This window comes from Podarcis tiliguerta (genome assembly GCF_965153285.1).
Source record: "Podarcis tiliguerta genome assembly, chromosome: 9".
In the NCBI taxonomy this organism is placed as follows: Eukaryota; Metazoa; Chordata; class Lepidosauria; order Squamata; family Lacertidae; genus Podarcis; species Podarcis tiliguerta.
Window position 1 is genome coordinate 28,058,646 of NC_139542.1, and position 15,845 is coordinate 28,074,490.

General features: G+C 39.5%; 1 protein-coding gene across 3 annotated transcripts in view; it reads right to left on the reverse strand.

Annotated features, from left to right (window-relative positions):
* Positions 1-15,845, reverse strand: part of PRDM5 (PR/SET domain 5) — an 85,870-nt gene that overhangs the window by 5,809 nt on the left and 64,216 nt on the right. For all 3 annotated transcript variants that reach the window (XM_083457330.1, XM_083457331.1, XM_083457329.1), the window contains 2 exons: positions 11,291-11,376; positions 5,604-5,708 (listed from right to left, as the gene is read on the reverse strand). In XM_083457330.1, coding sequence (XP_083313456.1) covers positions 5,604-5,708; positions 11,291-11,376 — 191 coding nt within the window. The remainder of the gene's footprint in view (positions 1-5,603; positions 5,709-11,290; positions 11,377-15,845) is intronic.

The window sequence follows — 15,845 nt, forward strand, 5'->3', positions numbered from 1 at the left end:
GAGTCTCAAAGCAGCTAACAATCTCCTTTCCCTTCCTCCCCCACAACAAACACTCTGTGAGGTGAGTGGGGCTGAGAGACTTCAGAGAAGTGTGACTGGCCCAAGGTCACCCAGCAGCTGCATGTGGAGGAGCGGAGATGCGAACCCGGTTCACCAGATTATGAGCCCACTGCTCTTAACCACTACACCACGCTGGCTCTACACCACGTTGGAAGGGTAAGAGGAGCAGAAAAAGATTTTTTTAATGCTTCTTGCTGTCCAAGAAGCATATTTAAAAATCTGGTGGAAGAAGGATACAGAGGCACCCCAATGGAGAGATGAAACACACATACACAATGTGGTGATGTCACCGAAAACAGCAACCCTGGGTGAATTCTACTGAAACACCTAACACGGAGTAATACCTAGAATTACCTCATAGATTGCTGCTATCGTATCTACATGCCCCATAGGACATTCTTGGCAGCTATGCCAAGATGTGGAAATGTTCCATGTGTGGCAGTAATAGATTATCCTGCCTCTAAGGCATGTTGTATGCTACAGCAGCTGGTGTAAGCAGAAAATTCATCACGGGAATGCCTTTTTCAGTGGCATCCCTGTGGGCAGTGCAAGGTCTGTTATATTACCAAAGGGGCTGGTGCACATTTTGATTCTTAAAGCACTATAAATGCAGCCTATGCATGTCGAGTCCTTTAAGAATCAAATATTTTCAAGCAAAAAGCTAGTATTTGCTCAGTCATACGCACAACCTTTATTTGAACAAACCTATTTTTATACCTGTTTGGTGTTTTTTTTAAAAAAAAACCTGCCAGTATTCAACAAAGTTTTGCTCAGAGTTGTCTCATTGAAATTAATGAACATGTCTAGGTTAGGTCTGTTAATTTCAATTGGTCTTCTCTGAGTAAAAAATTATGAAATACTATCCATCAGATGTCAGTTCTTACAGCCTGTTAAATACAACAGTGGTACTGTTCAGGCTTTTGAAAACTTATTGCAAACCGAACAAAATATGGAACAACTATTGAAATTTCAATGAGATCTTCATCCATGCCCCTGCCAACTTTTATTATGCATTTAGTTGGTGATATTTTTTATGATCTGCTTTGCAAATAGTCTAATAAAAACCTGCAATTCAGGTCCATGATCATAAAGCATATTACAGTTAAACATACAATATTTCTAGCTAACATTAGGGTTATACACACACAGGACACTTTTCTTGCTACTGCTGTTTTGTGCAATCTTATACATGTCTGCACAGAACTACGTCCTGCTAGGTTCAATGGCTTTTATTTGTAGATAAGTATGTACAGGACACAAACGTTGCAATGGCTCAAGTCAGCCTTCATGCCAAATCATGATCTTTGCAGACCATAGTTCAGAATCCACACCAGGAACTGAGCTTCCAGACCTAGGGTTGTATTCCAAATCAGTCATACTCAGAGCAGACCCACTGAAATTAAAGAACATGGCTACCTAAGGTTCATTAATTTGAATGTGTTTGAGTAAACTTTGGTGTTCCTCTGTTTCAGTTATGATCTATTCATAAATTCAGTACCATCTGCATGGTGCAACAACCTTTTAAGGCACAGCAATGGCCCTAGCAGTGGTTTGTCCATGATGAATTGAGGCTGTGGTTTGCAAACCAGCTTTGGTTCAAACATAATGCCAACGCCTGGTTTGGCTTTGCAAATCATGGTTTTGCATTATTCTGAACGCAAACAATATTTTAATCTGTGTAGACATTATAGAAGCTAGTATGAAAAGGGGAGAAAACAAAACAAAAAACAAAGCACACACAGTCTCCACACACTGCATTTGGATGAGAATGGAAAAAAGCAGAGTGGGAAAGAATTGCCCCTACATTTAATTCTCATTATAGAAGGAAAGGAATATTTACATTTTAAAAGGGTCTTTTTCCTAATGCACAGGAGTCTTGGTGCTTTGTTACTGCAGAATTCTCCTGAGGCACATAAAAGTGTTTTACTGCAATAAGCGAAACTTGAGCTCATTTAAATCTTTGTCACTAAAGGCATTTCTCAATGCTAATTGCTGAATTAATATTAACAACAGAAACGCCTCATGTTACCCATGGTGTCTGTTTCTCACAGAATTATGCTAGTTGCTAGAGTTCAGTGAACCTTTCAGATTCTCTTACAAATCAGTGGAAATAGAAAAAAGTTGTTAATAATCTCACTGGGCCTCCAAAAGTTAAATCTCTGAATGTGGAATGAGAACATGTCCAGATAATGGCAAAAAAGATGGTGAGGGACCTGGAGACTGTGAGGATAAGTTGAAGGAGGTAGGTGCGCCTTGCATGGAGAAGAGACAATTAAGAGGTCACCTGATAACTATCTTCAGGTATTTGGTTGACACTTAGCAGATGGAGCAAATTTGCTCACCCGAGGCTTGAGCTGCTTGTCAGTGAGGTCACCCAATGTCTTGGCCAGAAGCCAGTGGTCAGTATGTTGGCATGTGATCCAAAGTAGTAGGTCCAAGTCAGCATTGTTCAACCTTGGGTCCCCAGATGTTCCTAGTCTACAGCTCACATCATCCCCAACCAACTTAGCCAATGGTCAAGGGTGATGTGAGTTGTAGTCCAACAACATGTGGGGACTCAAAGTTGAAGACCACTGGTCCAAATAACAAGAAAGGGGATTTCAACTAAAGTTAGGAAGCACTTCTTGAAATTACAAGCTATTTGATGGTATGAGCTGGATCAGACTGCCTAGGAAGCTGGGGGACTCTCCTTTAGTGGCAGAGACTGATGGCCAACTATCAGAAATGCCTTAACAGCAGATTTCATACATCTACAAAGGGTTGAACTACGTGACTTTGAGGCCTTTCCCAACTCATATGATTCTGGGGATTGAGCAGATATATGATGTCCCTGGTGAGCATGCAAGTACACAAATACTTCAGTTTGTGAGGTCCGTATTGCTTACCCTGTGGATAGCAAGTTGTTGAAAGATAAATGATTGCACTATACAGTAGATGGAGAAGAGACTTCAGCAGTAATGTGTAATAGTAGGTGGGTAAATGATGCACTGGCCATGATCCTTACAGTGCAATACTATGCATTTTCACTCAGAAGTAAGTCCCATTATGTTCAATGAGATTTACTCCCAGCCAGTTGTGCATAGGATTTCAGCCACAATGTGAAAGTGGAGATGTCGGCAGTACACAAAAGCATGCCTACGAAATGCTTGAGAGTATGCAGTCTGTCCCTGTTCTAAGTTCTCCTTGCTCATCTGAGCATGAAATCCTTGTCAAGAAAGGTTGTTTTCTGCTGCTCCAGAGAAGCGGACACGGAGCAATGGATCCAAACTACAAGAAAGAAGATTCCACCTAAACATTAGGAAGAACTTCCTGACAGTAAGAGCTGTTCGACAGTGGAATTTGCTGCCAAGGAGTGTGGTGGAGTCTCCTTCTTTGGAGGTCTTTAAGCAGAGGCTTGACAACCATATGTCAGGAGTGCTCTGATGGTGTTTCCTGCTTGGCAGGGGGTTGGACTCGATGGCCCTTGTGGTCTCTTCCAACTCTACGATTCTGTGAAAGCATGTGATCAAATGATCTAGGCAGGATCTTGAATAAAACTGGCATGCAGGCAGATATCCTTTCTAGCCAAAATTCTAGATAAAACTCATATTAACACAAATGAAATTTATTACAGATAAAAAAGGAATGTCGTCTCCTTCTCAGACTGGTACAGGTACTGCTCCTTCCTATGTGTTTAGGCATCTTTTAAAAGTACCATCTTTTGTGACGCTAGATATCACCATTAGATTAAGAACCTAGTAGAATTAAACTCCAGAGAATGGTACTTTAACAATTCCTTATCCCTTTAGTCAATTACTCAAAGAGAAAAAAGGAATGACCAAAAATGTAAAGCCACTATCCTAATTTTTTGATGCTAACATTTCTAATGAACCCAAGCATTTTTACTAGATATTTTAAGAGCCATGAACTTGGCATTAATTTTCTCTAGCTGACATCACTTCCCTAACCAGAAGGAAACAGGGTCAAACAAAAAAAGATGTGGTCTCAGAAACATTTCCCTAAATAGACATTATAGATGTGTGCATGGAGTCCGCACATGTAATTATGGACACTAACATTAGGAAAAATTGCTATGGGGAAAATGACACAGACATTGCAAGCAGTTTGGAAACTAAAGCTTGCAATCCTACTTACTTAAAGGACCAAACTGGACATTATGAGAAATTCATGACTGTATTTCAGGTATTTGTGTGTTTTTAAATATAATTAAAGAGCAACGTCAACAAGAGGGAGATCAGACACCAATGTCAGCTTCTAATGGCAGTGGGAATACCAGCTTCAGGGGTGGCAATTTTCAATTTTCAACAGAGCCTTAGTGTGGGATGAAAGAGTTAGGATGCCAGGTTGAGAAGACCTCAAGGTTGGTACCACTGTGGTGGAAAGGTAAACTGTGTTTCTGTACGCTCTGGGTTTCCATCACAGTGTTTCATTGCATCAGAAGTGGTTTAGTTATGCTGGCCACATGACCCGGAAAGCTGTCTGTAGACAAACACCGGCTCCCTCGACCTGACAGCAAGATGAGTGCCACAACCCCATAATCCACCTGTGACGGGACTTAACCATCCAGGGGTCCTTTACCTTTACCTAGGTTGGTATTTAAATGTTTAAAAAGCCGTATGCATTTATGCATCTCATATATCATCTATTTTGTTATTTACTCGCGTGTAAGCTCTATACAACACAATGTTGCTTATTTTGCATACATTTGCCTAGGAGTAAGTCCCACAGAACTCAATGGAATTTCTTGTTAATGGATAGGGTTATGCTGTTAATATGTCTTGCAGTGCAATAAAATAAATTATAATCCTAGACCAGTTAACCACCAAGTCTAAACTGTCAAAAGAGCAGACACTCTAAACAAAACAGAGGAATTGCTATCGTGCAAAAACAATTCTTAAATGATGTCGGTAGAGCATGAGGGCTGTGAGTTGAAGCCCCACGATGGGCAAAAGATTCCTGCTTTGCCGAAATGATCCTTTTAGTCCCTTCCAACTCGATGATTCTATGGACACCATACAATCAGTAAACATACTAGGATGTCTTTAGCAAAGCAAACAACATAAAGCAAAAAAGCAACAATAATAACATTGTCTGAGTGAAATTTCACTAGTTACTCAATCTTTAATTAATCAAAGATTGAGAAAGACCGACAACCTTGTATGCAAATGTTTCTTGAACATACATTTACTCAGAAGTAAGTCCCATTCAGTTGGACTTACTCACAGGTAAGTGTGCAGCAGCAGTAGGTGGGAAGTACAGGCAGAAAAGTGTTGCTCACCTGGCTTCCCAACACTGAGCCTTACTGCCAATTACCGAGGAAAGAGGCATGAGGTGGGTGGGGTGGCAGGTGCCCTCAGCTCCCACACCTTGCCCCTTCCCCGATCTGAAGCTGGAAGTGGCCCTTGGCCTTGGGAAGCCAGGTGAGAAATGCCTCCCTACCTGGGCCACCCCACTGACCGCTGCTGTTGGCGTGGGTACAGTTGCACCCTTTGGGGTTCATCTTTGGATTAAACACAAATAGATCAAAAGGAAACCCAACTCACGTCACACTGGAAAGGCTTCTCCCCTGTGTGGGTTCTCATGTGCTCATCTAGGCCTCGTTTCTGACTGAAGGCTTTGTTGCACTCAGAGCACTGGTAAGGCTTTTCCTGTAGCACAGTGAGCAAGAGAAGGAATTAAAGTGACTCAGTGCAGAGAGCAGGCTGTTAACAGGACAGCATTCCATACTGGATGGCGAGGGCTTTGTATTAGTTTCACGGGACAAAGTTCAGTGAGTCTTTATAGCTGGTGGGAAAGCTCTAGACTTGTACTGCACCGGAAGCCTGGCCATGCCCTCTCTCAATATATCATTTGTTTATCAAACTACGAAATCTATACAATCCAGTGTAACTGTTCCTACAATTATTGTACATCATCATGATCGAGACAAAATTACAAATGCAAAATCACACCTAAAAACAATTCCATCCAGCTATTTAGCTATTGTAACAACTTCAAGGAAACCTGTTAAGTTCCATGTCTCCATCTTCAACTTTCCTCCTTGCCTAAATTTTAAATTATGTCCACTTCATACCATTTCAGTAAAATCCAACAGGTACAGTACAACGCTACACTAACTATAAATTGAGTTCAATGGAGCTTACTCTAGGATAAGTAGGTATATGATTGCAGCCCTTATCTCTCACTCCTTCCATTTGGTGGCTATCTACATTTTTGTAACGAAAATTTACTGAATACCCCCTCAAAATAATTCAGCAGCAATAGGAGCTGTCTTCCACTTTAACAATTAGGAATCTTTCTCTGTCTTTCATAACCAGTGTTTTTCATGGAAGTGGGTGTGTTTGTTTTTCCATAACTTTTAATATGAATAACTAAAAAGCACAATGTCTCAGAAAGCTTGATTTACAACCTATTTTCAAAAGAAACATTTTGATTGAAGCCATTTTTAATTCTGTCAACCATAATACCAATGACCACAAGTGCTAGGGTTTTCCAGAATCACACAATTAAAAGTAGTTATCTGTGCATACTATATGGAAAGAAATTGTGGGAAGTCTAGACACTGAAAGTTTGAGAGGCTGTGGACACGTTCTTCAGTTTAACTGATAATGCTGGGCAGAGATTCCTGTCAAGAACGCCTCCCATCCCCACACATCACCTATATAAATAATATTAATATTTCTACAGTACTTCAGTGTTAGTTTTAAACTTGCCAAATGCATGATGAAATTACCATTCTGAATAAGAACTCCTCAATGTAGTCTCAACATATTCCTGATGATGGAGCTCTTTTGTGTAAGATTTTCCTTTCAGAGAAATGTTTATCCACTTTTGTGGCTTCTTGATATTTATTTTACTTTGGGTAACCAGCATTTTAAAAAATACATCAGAATAGGTCTATTTCCTAGCAAACAAGATATTTAGAAAAGAATCTTGCGGGTCCTGTCTTCAGGCTTTTGCGTCAATAGGATTTTTTCCTCTCCCTGACTACAGATTGAGTAAATACTCCACAGACAGGCCCCTGTAATTTTTACAGAAGTATATGTCTCAGGCATATGAAAAACAGGCATCACCAACATAGCCTTAATTTGTTTTGTATTGTAGTTAATGCAAACCACATTTGGTGTAAGCCCTCTGAAAATCCATTTTATTATCTGCATGTGCTGCTCAGTAAAAAGCTCAAAATAAAGTGTAGCAAGCAGTTCCATATCTGAGATGCAAAGAAATGCAGATAGTATACAGAACAATCACAGCTATGGGATTACCGACCATGCCTCACAAATGTTTTGTTTATCATTTGCCTGCACTGTGATTTGAAGATGCTGTCTCGTCCACTCTGGGTGAATGGCTCACTCCAACTCTGAAAGTGACTCATAAGAAGAGGACATTTGAAGGAGGAAACCCTTATGAAAGAAAACCTCTGAGAAGAAAACACTCCATTCCAAGAAAACAATTATCTGGGCTGAGGCCATCGGGAGCAAGCATTTTCATTGTCTTGTTTTCTGAGTTTAATGTACTTAAACCTATTTCTGTCAGAGACGCTGCTTCAGCTGCAGTAGCTGGCAACTTCACTGCTAGCAGGGCAGACAGACAGAGTGGCCACAAAGGAAAAGGGACCTATCACAGTGTAATGAGATTTTTTTTTCTAGTGCCACTCAACTCATCCAGAAAGTTGAGAGGACCAAAAATCTACCTGGCTTCTCTCCAGATATCTTTCTAATGTAACCTCAGCCCAACCCATAGCTACGATTTATGAAATAAGGCTGCCCCCTAAGTCTTCCACAACCTAGTATGAAATAAGCTTGTCATTTCTTTACTCTTTCCTATATAGGGCTGGTTCACACATCTCTCAGTGAACGTAGCATTTTGTTGTTAGATAGGGATGGAATATGGATCAAGGAAATAGTGAAGAAAGAAAGACTGGTGGCAAGATAATTTTTGCAACCTAAAGTTTTAATATATGACCAAGAGATGTGTTTTCAATGTGTTGGTTCACATAAAAGAGACAGGTTATAGAGTTTCCTTTATTACATATGCTTTGATTTATGACTGGCATATTTTATATTTACTAAGCTACTTAGCGACAGCGACAATGATCCATACCCACAACCCATTTTTATATTCCTGTCATCAATAAACGCAAACACATGACATTCTTTTACTTTGGTGAGTGGAAGTAGTTGCTTCTATAATCTGATAGATGCTCCATAAACAGTTGGAATTTACAGTCCTAGCAGCCATTCAGTGCCTGTGAAATCCGTTTTTTATTATCTTCCAGATGACCTTCTGTTTGTTGACAGTTAAGCCATCCCTCCCTTTCTTTTTCTGTGCTTTTAGATCTTTTCATCTTTCTTTTAATGTCTTCAGTGTCCCCATTGTCCTTCCTAATGGCATTAATTCTCTTCCCAAATTGTTGCTATAGTTTTTATCTTTATGTTTTGTATAGATTTACTAGTGTGGAGAACGTGCCAGGCGACATCTTTTTCCACATTGTTAATGTTCTCTTGGTGCTTGAAGTATCAGTTACTTGTAATAGAAACTTTGAGGGTTGTTATTATTTACAGTCCTTGCTTTTGTTTAGTGGAACATTTTCTTTAGAAGAGGAAAGGTTTGCAGAAATAAAAGTTGCTTCTTTGGGCTTACTCCAATATGGCTAAAATGTTCACACAGGCATACAGTACCATCCTCTCAAGAGATCATACCAGCACCTCAGAATGCACAAGTTTGTTTGTAAGTATCCCCACATGAAAATCTTCCTGCATCCAGAAAAGTAAGGTAAAGTTTTCACAAACGAAGTGGTAAACCTCTATCTGGTCTGTACCAGTTCTGAATGTAGATTGCAGATGGCTGTTATGATTGAATATTATAAGATACCACATAGAAAATCAGGTGTCTAGCATAGCTTTAGCCTTTAAGGAATAAGTCCTCAATTGTGGTAGGCAATGGCACTGTCCAGACACAGGAAAATCAGAAGCCACTTTCCAATATGGATACCAACCCTAGAGTATAACATTTTGCAACCTAAACTCTCAAAGCCAGCACTTCTTATTAAATGAAGGAACAACTGGCTTATAATAATGCACACACACTCCAAACACAAATGCTTTCATACTTCTATGAAATTCTTACAACCCTCTTTGGTCTGGAAACCGACTATGGACTTCATGAAATGAGGCAGAGTAGGAAAAATCCTTCCCCTTAGATTGCAATTTAAAGAAATTATTTGTGAAACAGTTGTGGTAGCAGACTACTGTTCCAAAGCCATAATGTAGTCTTTAAAAAAAAGTAAAGAAAAATGGGGAAAAGTTATTTTATTGCTAGTCATGGTGAATCTCCCACTCCATAAACCACATAGCCCTTCAGAAATCCTGGTGATGTCAAGCTGTAGGCAAGGACCTTGAAGACTGCCAACCAGATCCATTGCTTTTCAGTTTTCCATAGAAGCATAACAGTAAACTGTAAATTTTTTGTGTGGAACTACAATAGATTTGTGAGAAAATAAACCTGAAATCTTAATGAACACTAGGATTTATTGGAAATTGGTTCAGACAGGAGGTGCCTAGAGATATTTTGTTCCAATCGCAGCAGCAAACTTTTAAAATTCATTTACCTCTACTGGAAAATCTGATGATTAGTCATCTTCAGTAGAGAGAAACCTCTAACCTATAAAGCTAGATTCCAAAAATATGTCAAATACAAACCCACAGCAGTAGTAAAAGCCATGGCTGCAGTCTAGTACACAGGTAAGCTTCTTAAATTCTACTGATTTCAAAGGAAGTATAGAATACATAATTATGCTGGATTGTGGCCAATGTCTTTAAGTCAACAAGGGACTGGAAGATTTTCTCTGAACATGCCAAAGGGTAACAGGAATTATGTATCTTTTATGTATTAATAAGCCTGTGATTACAAATGAATAAAAGTTTATTTTCAGACTAGCTCCCTTTGAAAGTAAAAAAGAGGAGTTCAGGAGCACTACTTTGCTTCTTTTCTTCAAATGCTGAGAATTTTAATCTGGAAAGCATGTCTCTAAGCATTAAAATAAAAGGCAGATTTAAAACTTTTCATTGGAGCAATAAAACGGATGTTCAATTAGTAATAAATCATAATCTTGTTTAAATCTCCAGACTTAAAAGCGGGGGAAATGAACACCCCAGTTCCTTAGACTTCATGTGCTCCAACTAAAACTGGTGTGGTATGCTAATATAGTGAACATTTCAAAATAATTTACAATTCTTTAGTGTGTCCATGTATGAAAAATGTGCATATATTTCTTGGGCTTTAAAAGGAAAAAAAAAAAAAAGATGCTCAGAATCCCGTCCTTTATAGGTCTCATGGTACAACAAACTATGGCTTGCTGGGACTGCACAAATATGGTAGCCCCAGAGAAGAGCTTGCCCTCACTTTGCTCTTCTCCAGTCACAGCAGCTAAAGCAAGGTTTGGCTTAGCATCTTATGCAAAGCCAGGATCAACTACGTATATCTTGTGCTAAAACATGTCAAACAGTCATCTTTTCACTCAGAAACTCAAAGAGCAGGCTCCATGTTGGGTTCTTGCTTGGTGTGAAGTGAAGCTGGTTTATTTGCCTCACTGAAAACTCTTTGCAAGCTCCTATTATTTTGCAGTGAAAGATCCATAAACTGGCAAGAAGTTACATAAAATCTCAGTGGATTATAAACAAGAAAGACTTTCAGATTTCAGAAAGAGAGTGTGTAAGCAACATGAGGGGACTAAACTTGGAGGGTTCAAACAGACTTTCTGTCTCCGCTTTCTGTATTTACAAATCACACTTAGCATGGCTGCAAGGATTTCCAATAGTGTTGTTTGTCACAGGCAATGAGGTACGTGACATTTCATCTTCTTATCTGACCATCAGTCATGATGTCTCAAACTTATTTCTGTTTTCTGTTTTAGAAACAAGGGTATTTGGATTAAATACGAAGGTTTGTTATGCAACAAAAAGTTTGCCACACCACCCTTTACCACGAAATACGTAATCATACAACGCAGATAGAAAAACGACTTTGCGATTCCACAAAATCTGATAAGGATTCTGACAGTCAAGTTGAAAAGTTTTATGAATATGTATGTTGCTGCAATGTTTCCTTTTGAAATTTGCCTTTTTATTGGAGAAAAGATTCCCTACTACACAATATATTTTTATTTCCATGGTCCACTTTAGGTTGTCAAACAAACAGCTATGACACAAGGTAACAGAGCCATACTTACCCTTGTGTGGGTGCGAATGTGCATTTTCAACCCATCATTCTTGCTGAAAGCTTTGTCACAGTAAGGACACTGGTATGGCCGCTCACCTGAAAATAAGGTAAACATCAGATTTTTAAAAGAATTATTACTATTACTTATATCACCCTTTTCTGATTCTGAGTTCAAAACAGCACAGACAGGATTTTCAGATGATATTCCTCAAGGCAGGGTTTACCAATGTTCTCCTATCCGGGCAATGGCCAGATCCAGACATGCTTCACATCAGAAATGGTGCTGTACTGTGTGCCTTCAAACCATGACCAGAGTCTAAAAAAAATGTGGCCCAGGAAAAAGAACGTACTGTCTTGGAAGATCAAAGAAGCACAGCATGTATGTCTGTCAAAGGCATATTTCTGTGGTCAAATGTTAATGTTCACTTCATACAAATGAGGGCCTCGTTCCCAGTAGGCTACAGATTGCATGGGAAAGATCCACACAATTGGCACAGTCCACATGGTTATAATAGACACACACACACAGCCCTGCAATGTGCAACTGTGCCACACTGAAACTATTCCCATGACACTGTCTCTGTGTGTGAAGGGGGCCAGAAAGGGCCGGGGCATTGATGCTTTAAAGTGACTGCGCACTTAAGAACAAAAGAACACTAAGTTCTGCATCAAGCAGGGCAACATCAAAGTACAGCTGTTTGATGTTGTCTTAACAAGATATGAATATGACAATCCACCCCCCACCCCCATATTGCTGGTGACAACAGTGCTGACTGCGGGGTGGGACATCTATAACGGTCACTTTATGGCTATTTTTATGGATAGTCATTAATTGTATTCAAAAGTACAGTATGTTTTCCTGACCTCACAGCTGTTCATCATTAGAGGCATCTGGGTGTCACCATCCAATTTAATTACCTCAACCCATTCTATTCATGTATCTTATTTAACTAAAAGCAGATCGGCTGGATTGCTCCTGCTGTGACTCTTGCTGCATAACTTCTAGTTAGATGCCTTCAGTGGGTCGTAGCCTACTGTATTCCCCCTCCTCGCAAAAATCAGGGCTATCATGCAAAACAAACAACGAAATGCAAAACATACAATATACCATTTCACTTTCATGCATGGCTGATAATATTACAGAACTTTCATCCCACGTTTTCAAAAGCAAAAGGAAGTTGTATAATGCTGTGATGCGACTGTTCTTTAAAAAGTTCATAAAAAGGAGTTACCCTGATTACACCACAACTGATCCCCTAGATTTTCAGCGCCACACATTTAACTGATTTTGGCAGCCACTGGGTTTCAGAAATAAAACTGTCTTGGCTGCCCTGCTGTATAATCCATGTTTGGCATATGGCAATGTTGAATCCTCTCTATTCACTGGAACGTTTGGGTGGATGTCAGTCCCTCTGATCATGGTATTCTTGTCTAGAATGACCATGCTTCATTATTTCCCCTCATACTATGGCAGCGTTACTAAACCTTTAGTCTGATTTCCAGAATCTTTGAACCAGGCCTCAGCCATTTTAAGATGTGAAGCCACATCACGAACACTTTACACCCACACCATACATTTGAAGCAGTGTGATACCACTTTATGGGTCTTAGTAGATTAGCCATGTATGCTTTAACACTGTTAGGAATAAAGTCACCAGAAGACCCAAGGGTGGGGGAACAGTAGTGTACTTGTAAAATGTGATTGCCTCTCTCTTTTCCTACTATCCCATCACCCTGCCTTAGCTCATTAACTCTGAATAAAAGGATTTGAGCAAAATTTTTTAAACAAAGCCTGAAAGCTGTCCCATGCGCTCCGATTTACCCATTTCACATCTGTTTGAAACGTGACACTATCTCTTGTGACCCTTGATGTCACTAATCCATGCTGTCATCCTTTGGACACTGCAGGAGCTGTTGGGACTCAAACATTTAATTAATCCAGTTGACATTTTAATGTTCTGAGGCTTTTTGCATTTCAAGGGGAAAGTTTGGAAAGATTCATAAGCAGATGACTGCTGACAGGCCAGTGCTGAGATTCCCCCCACCCCCTTCATTCTTTGTTTACAGAGAAGAGATTTGCTTTAATGGGGTGGCTTTAGGGCTGATAGGAACACTGTTCTCAATGTCCTTTGTAACCTTAGCATTTGTAGCTCTTGAAGAATATGCCTTGGATCTCGACTCACATGAGGGGGAACCATCTCAACCAACAACCCACTGCACTGCAGTCCCCTTACACAACATCCTCCCAACCCCCAAATTCTGAGGGGCTGCAGGGGAAAAATGAAGGTGAGAATTCCCCATTCAATGAATGCGCAAGTTAGGATTCAAGCAACTCAGTAGATGCTGGTAGAAGGCGACACTGGCATCTGATAACAAAACGTTATTCCTGCTTTGACCTGCCTTGGATCATCCATCATATAGATGTGTCCTCATTCTTTTGTTGCTTAGCTCAGGATCCCATACAACAGACAATTTTAGCTCTTACAGCTAAATCATAGCCCTCAGGATTAATTAGTGGATTAATGAAATGCTGCTATGACTAACGGAAGTGGTGTTTGTGTGTATGTATCAACTGCAAGTCTTTGTGGGGGTTTTTCTGGACACTGCTACATGTTGGTCAGCTTGGTAACAATCTTAATTCCTGCCGCAGCTGCGCTGAAATGAAATTCATCCTCCCAAGCAGCAATTAGCATTAGGGTCCCATTTTACACCAATGATAACTTCTTTTTTTTACTACACCAGGGAGCAAATTTTACAGAGACAGAAGTTGGGGAGAGGAGACTTAAACCTCCACTTTGCATGAGCTATGATATTTATAACCACCCCCGGCCCCCTGGTGACCAGTATTTAAGTTTAAAAAACAGGCAGACAATGTGATTGCTCAGTCATGCAATTTATGAAGTACACAGAGATGCTTCAGAATAAGAATCTGTTGTGGTAGCACAGGATACAACAACCGCAGCCATAGGAATGCACAATGCTGACAATAAGAGCTGGAGATTTTTGAAAAAAATGTTGGTTCCAGTTATTTTCAGTTTTCATAAGCAAAAGTTAACATTATTTCACAGTTGTTGAATATTTCTGCAGCTTACTTTGTTATGGTTTGACAAAGGAGCTTTACAAAGAGCTGAAAATATTCCCTCATATTTCAATCCCTATGTGTAAGTAAGTACCATTAATTTCAGTGCTTTCAAAGCACTTTGAAATTACATTCTTAGGCCCATTTAAAATATTACTTTCAAGGTGCATAAACAATTCATTTAATTTTTAAAAAACTGGATTTTTAAAATTCCAGTTGTAACAATGGTCTGTTGTTGGGGTTTTTAAACTAGGTTTTTAATTAAATCTCAGTACTAACAAATTAAAAATTACACTTATATTGGTTTATAAAAAATGAATCATCAGCACCCATCAGATTATCTTAAAATCTGTTTAACCATTTTATTTTATTTTTTTAAAAAATACACATCATGGGAATAAATATCTAACAGGGCAATCCTATTAGACCCACATCACACTGACCAATGGCCAGGGCCGATTCAAGCTGCAATTCAATAACACCAGGAGGGCACCATGTTGGCTAATCCAGACATACAGGATCAATCATTGATGTGTTTGTATTTTTCACAAACCAAAATACGTTGTGAAATAAGTAATAAACCAAAATTAACAAAAGTAGGTTTTGCAATGCCTATGAGCTGCCTCTAGTTAGCCATGGCTTTTCCACTTCTGTATATTTCTCAAAGCATTGTGTGTGAATGAACCCTTAGTGATCCTGAATGTACCTGTTTACATATAGGGAGTGGGAAAGAATTATGCAACTCCTGAACAGAGTGTGAAAATTCAAACTTTGTTGTATAGCCCGAAATGGAGATTTGGTCTAACTCAGTTTTATGCAGTTACATAAGAATAGGTTGTTTTCAACATGAAGCTGTTTTGCATGCAATGGTAAAGTTAGCCATGGCTTAGCATTATGACCACAAACTGCAGCAAGCTTTGGACTCATGTGTTCCCTGCCCATCCTTCAGCGCAGCCACAAGGTGTTCAGAAACATCCAATCCCACTTCAGATCAACCACAGTTTAGCATTATGTCCAGCCTCCCAATGGTGCCTAAGCTTAGCTATCTTAAAACTATTGTTTGAAGTTGGCTTGTTTCAACAAACTATAAGGAAGGTTCATCACAGTTTGCCGGGTTCAGATGGCACTCTAAAATGGAAACAAAGGCTTCTAGATCTTCATGGCTGTGCCAGAGAAAGAGAGGTGAGAAGGAAGCACGTGAACTCTTGTAAAACTGGTGGTGAGTCTGATATAGCGCATTGTGTTAAAACAGATTTTCTTTATCGGACTCAAACAGATTGGGTTTCAGCAGACTTCTTTTTATTTCATCACTCCCATACTACATCCTTGCTGATAAAAAGAGAAATCCAGAATATTCATCCTGAATTCTGACTGTTTTATTTAATTATATCCTAAATCAGATAACAGGAGAAAGAGAAGCATCAGCAATCCAGCACTACAATACCAAACCGGGACCACAGTCTATCTGCAAAATCAAGGTAATTCT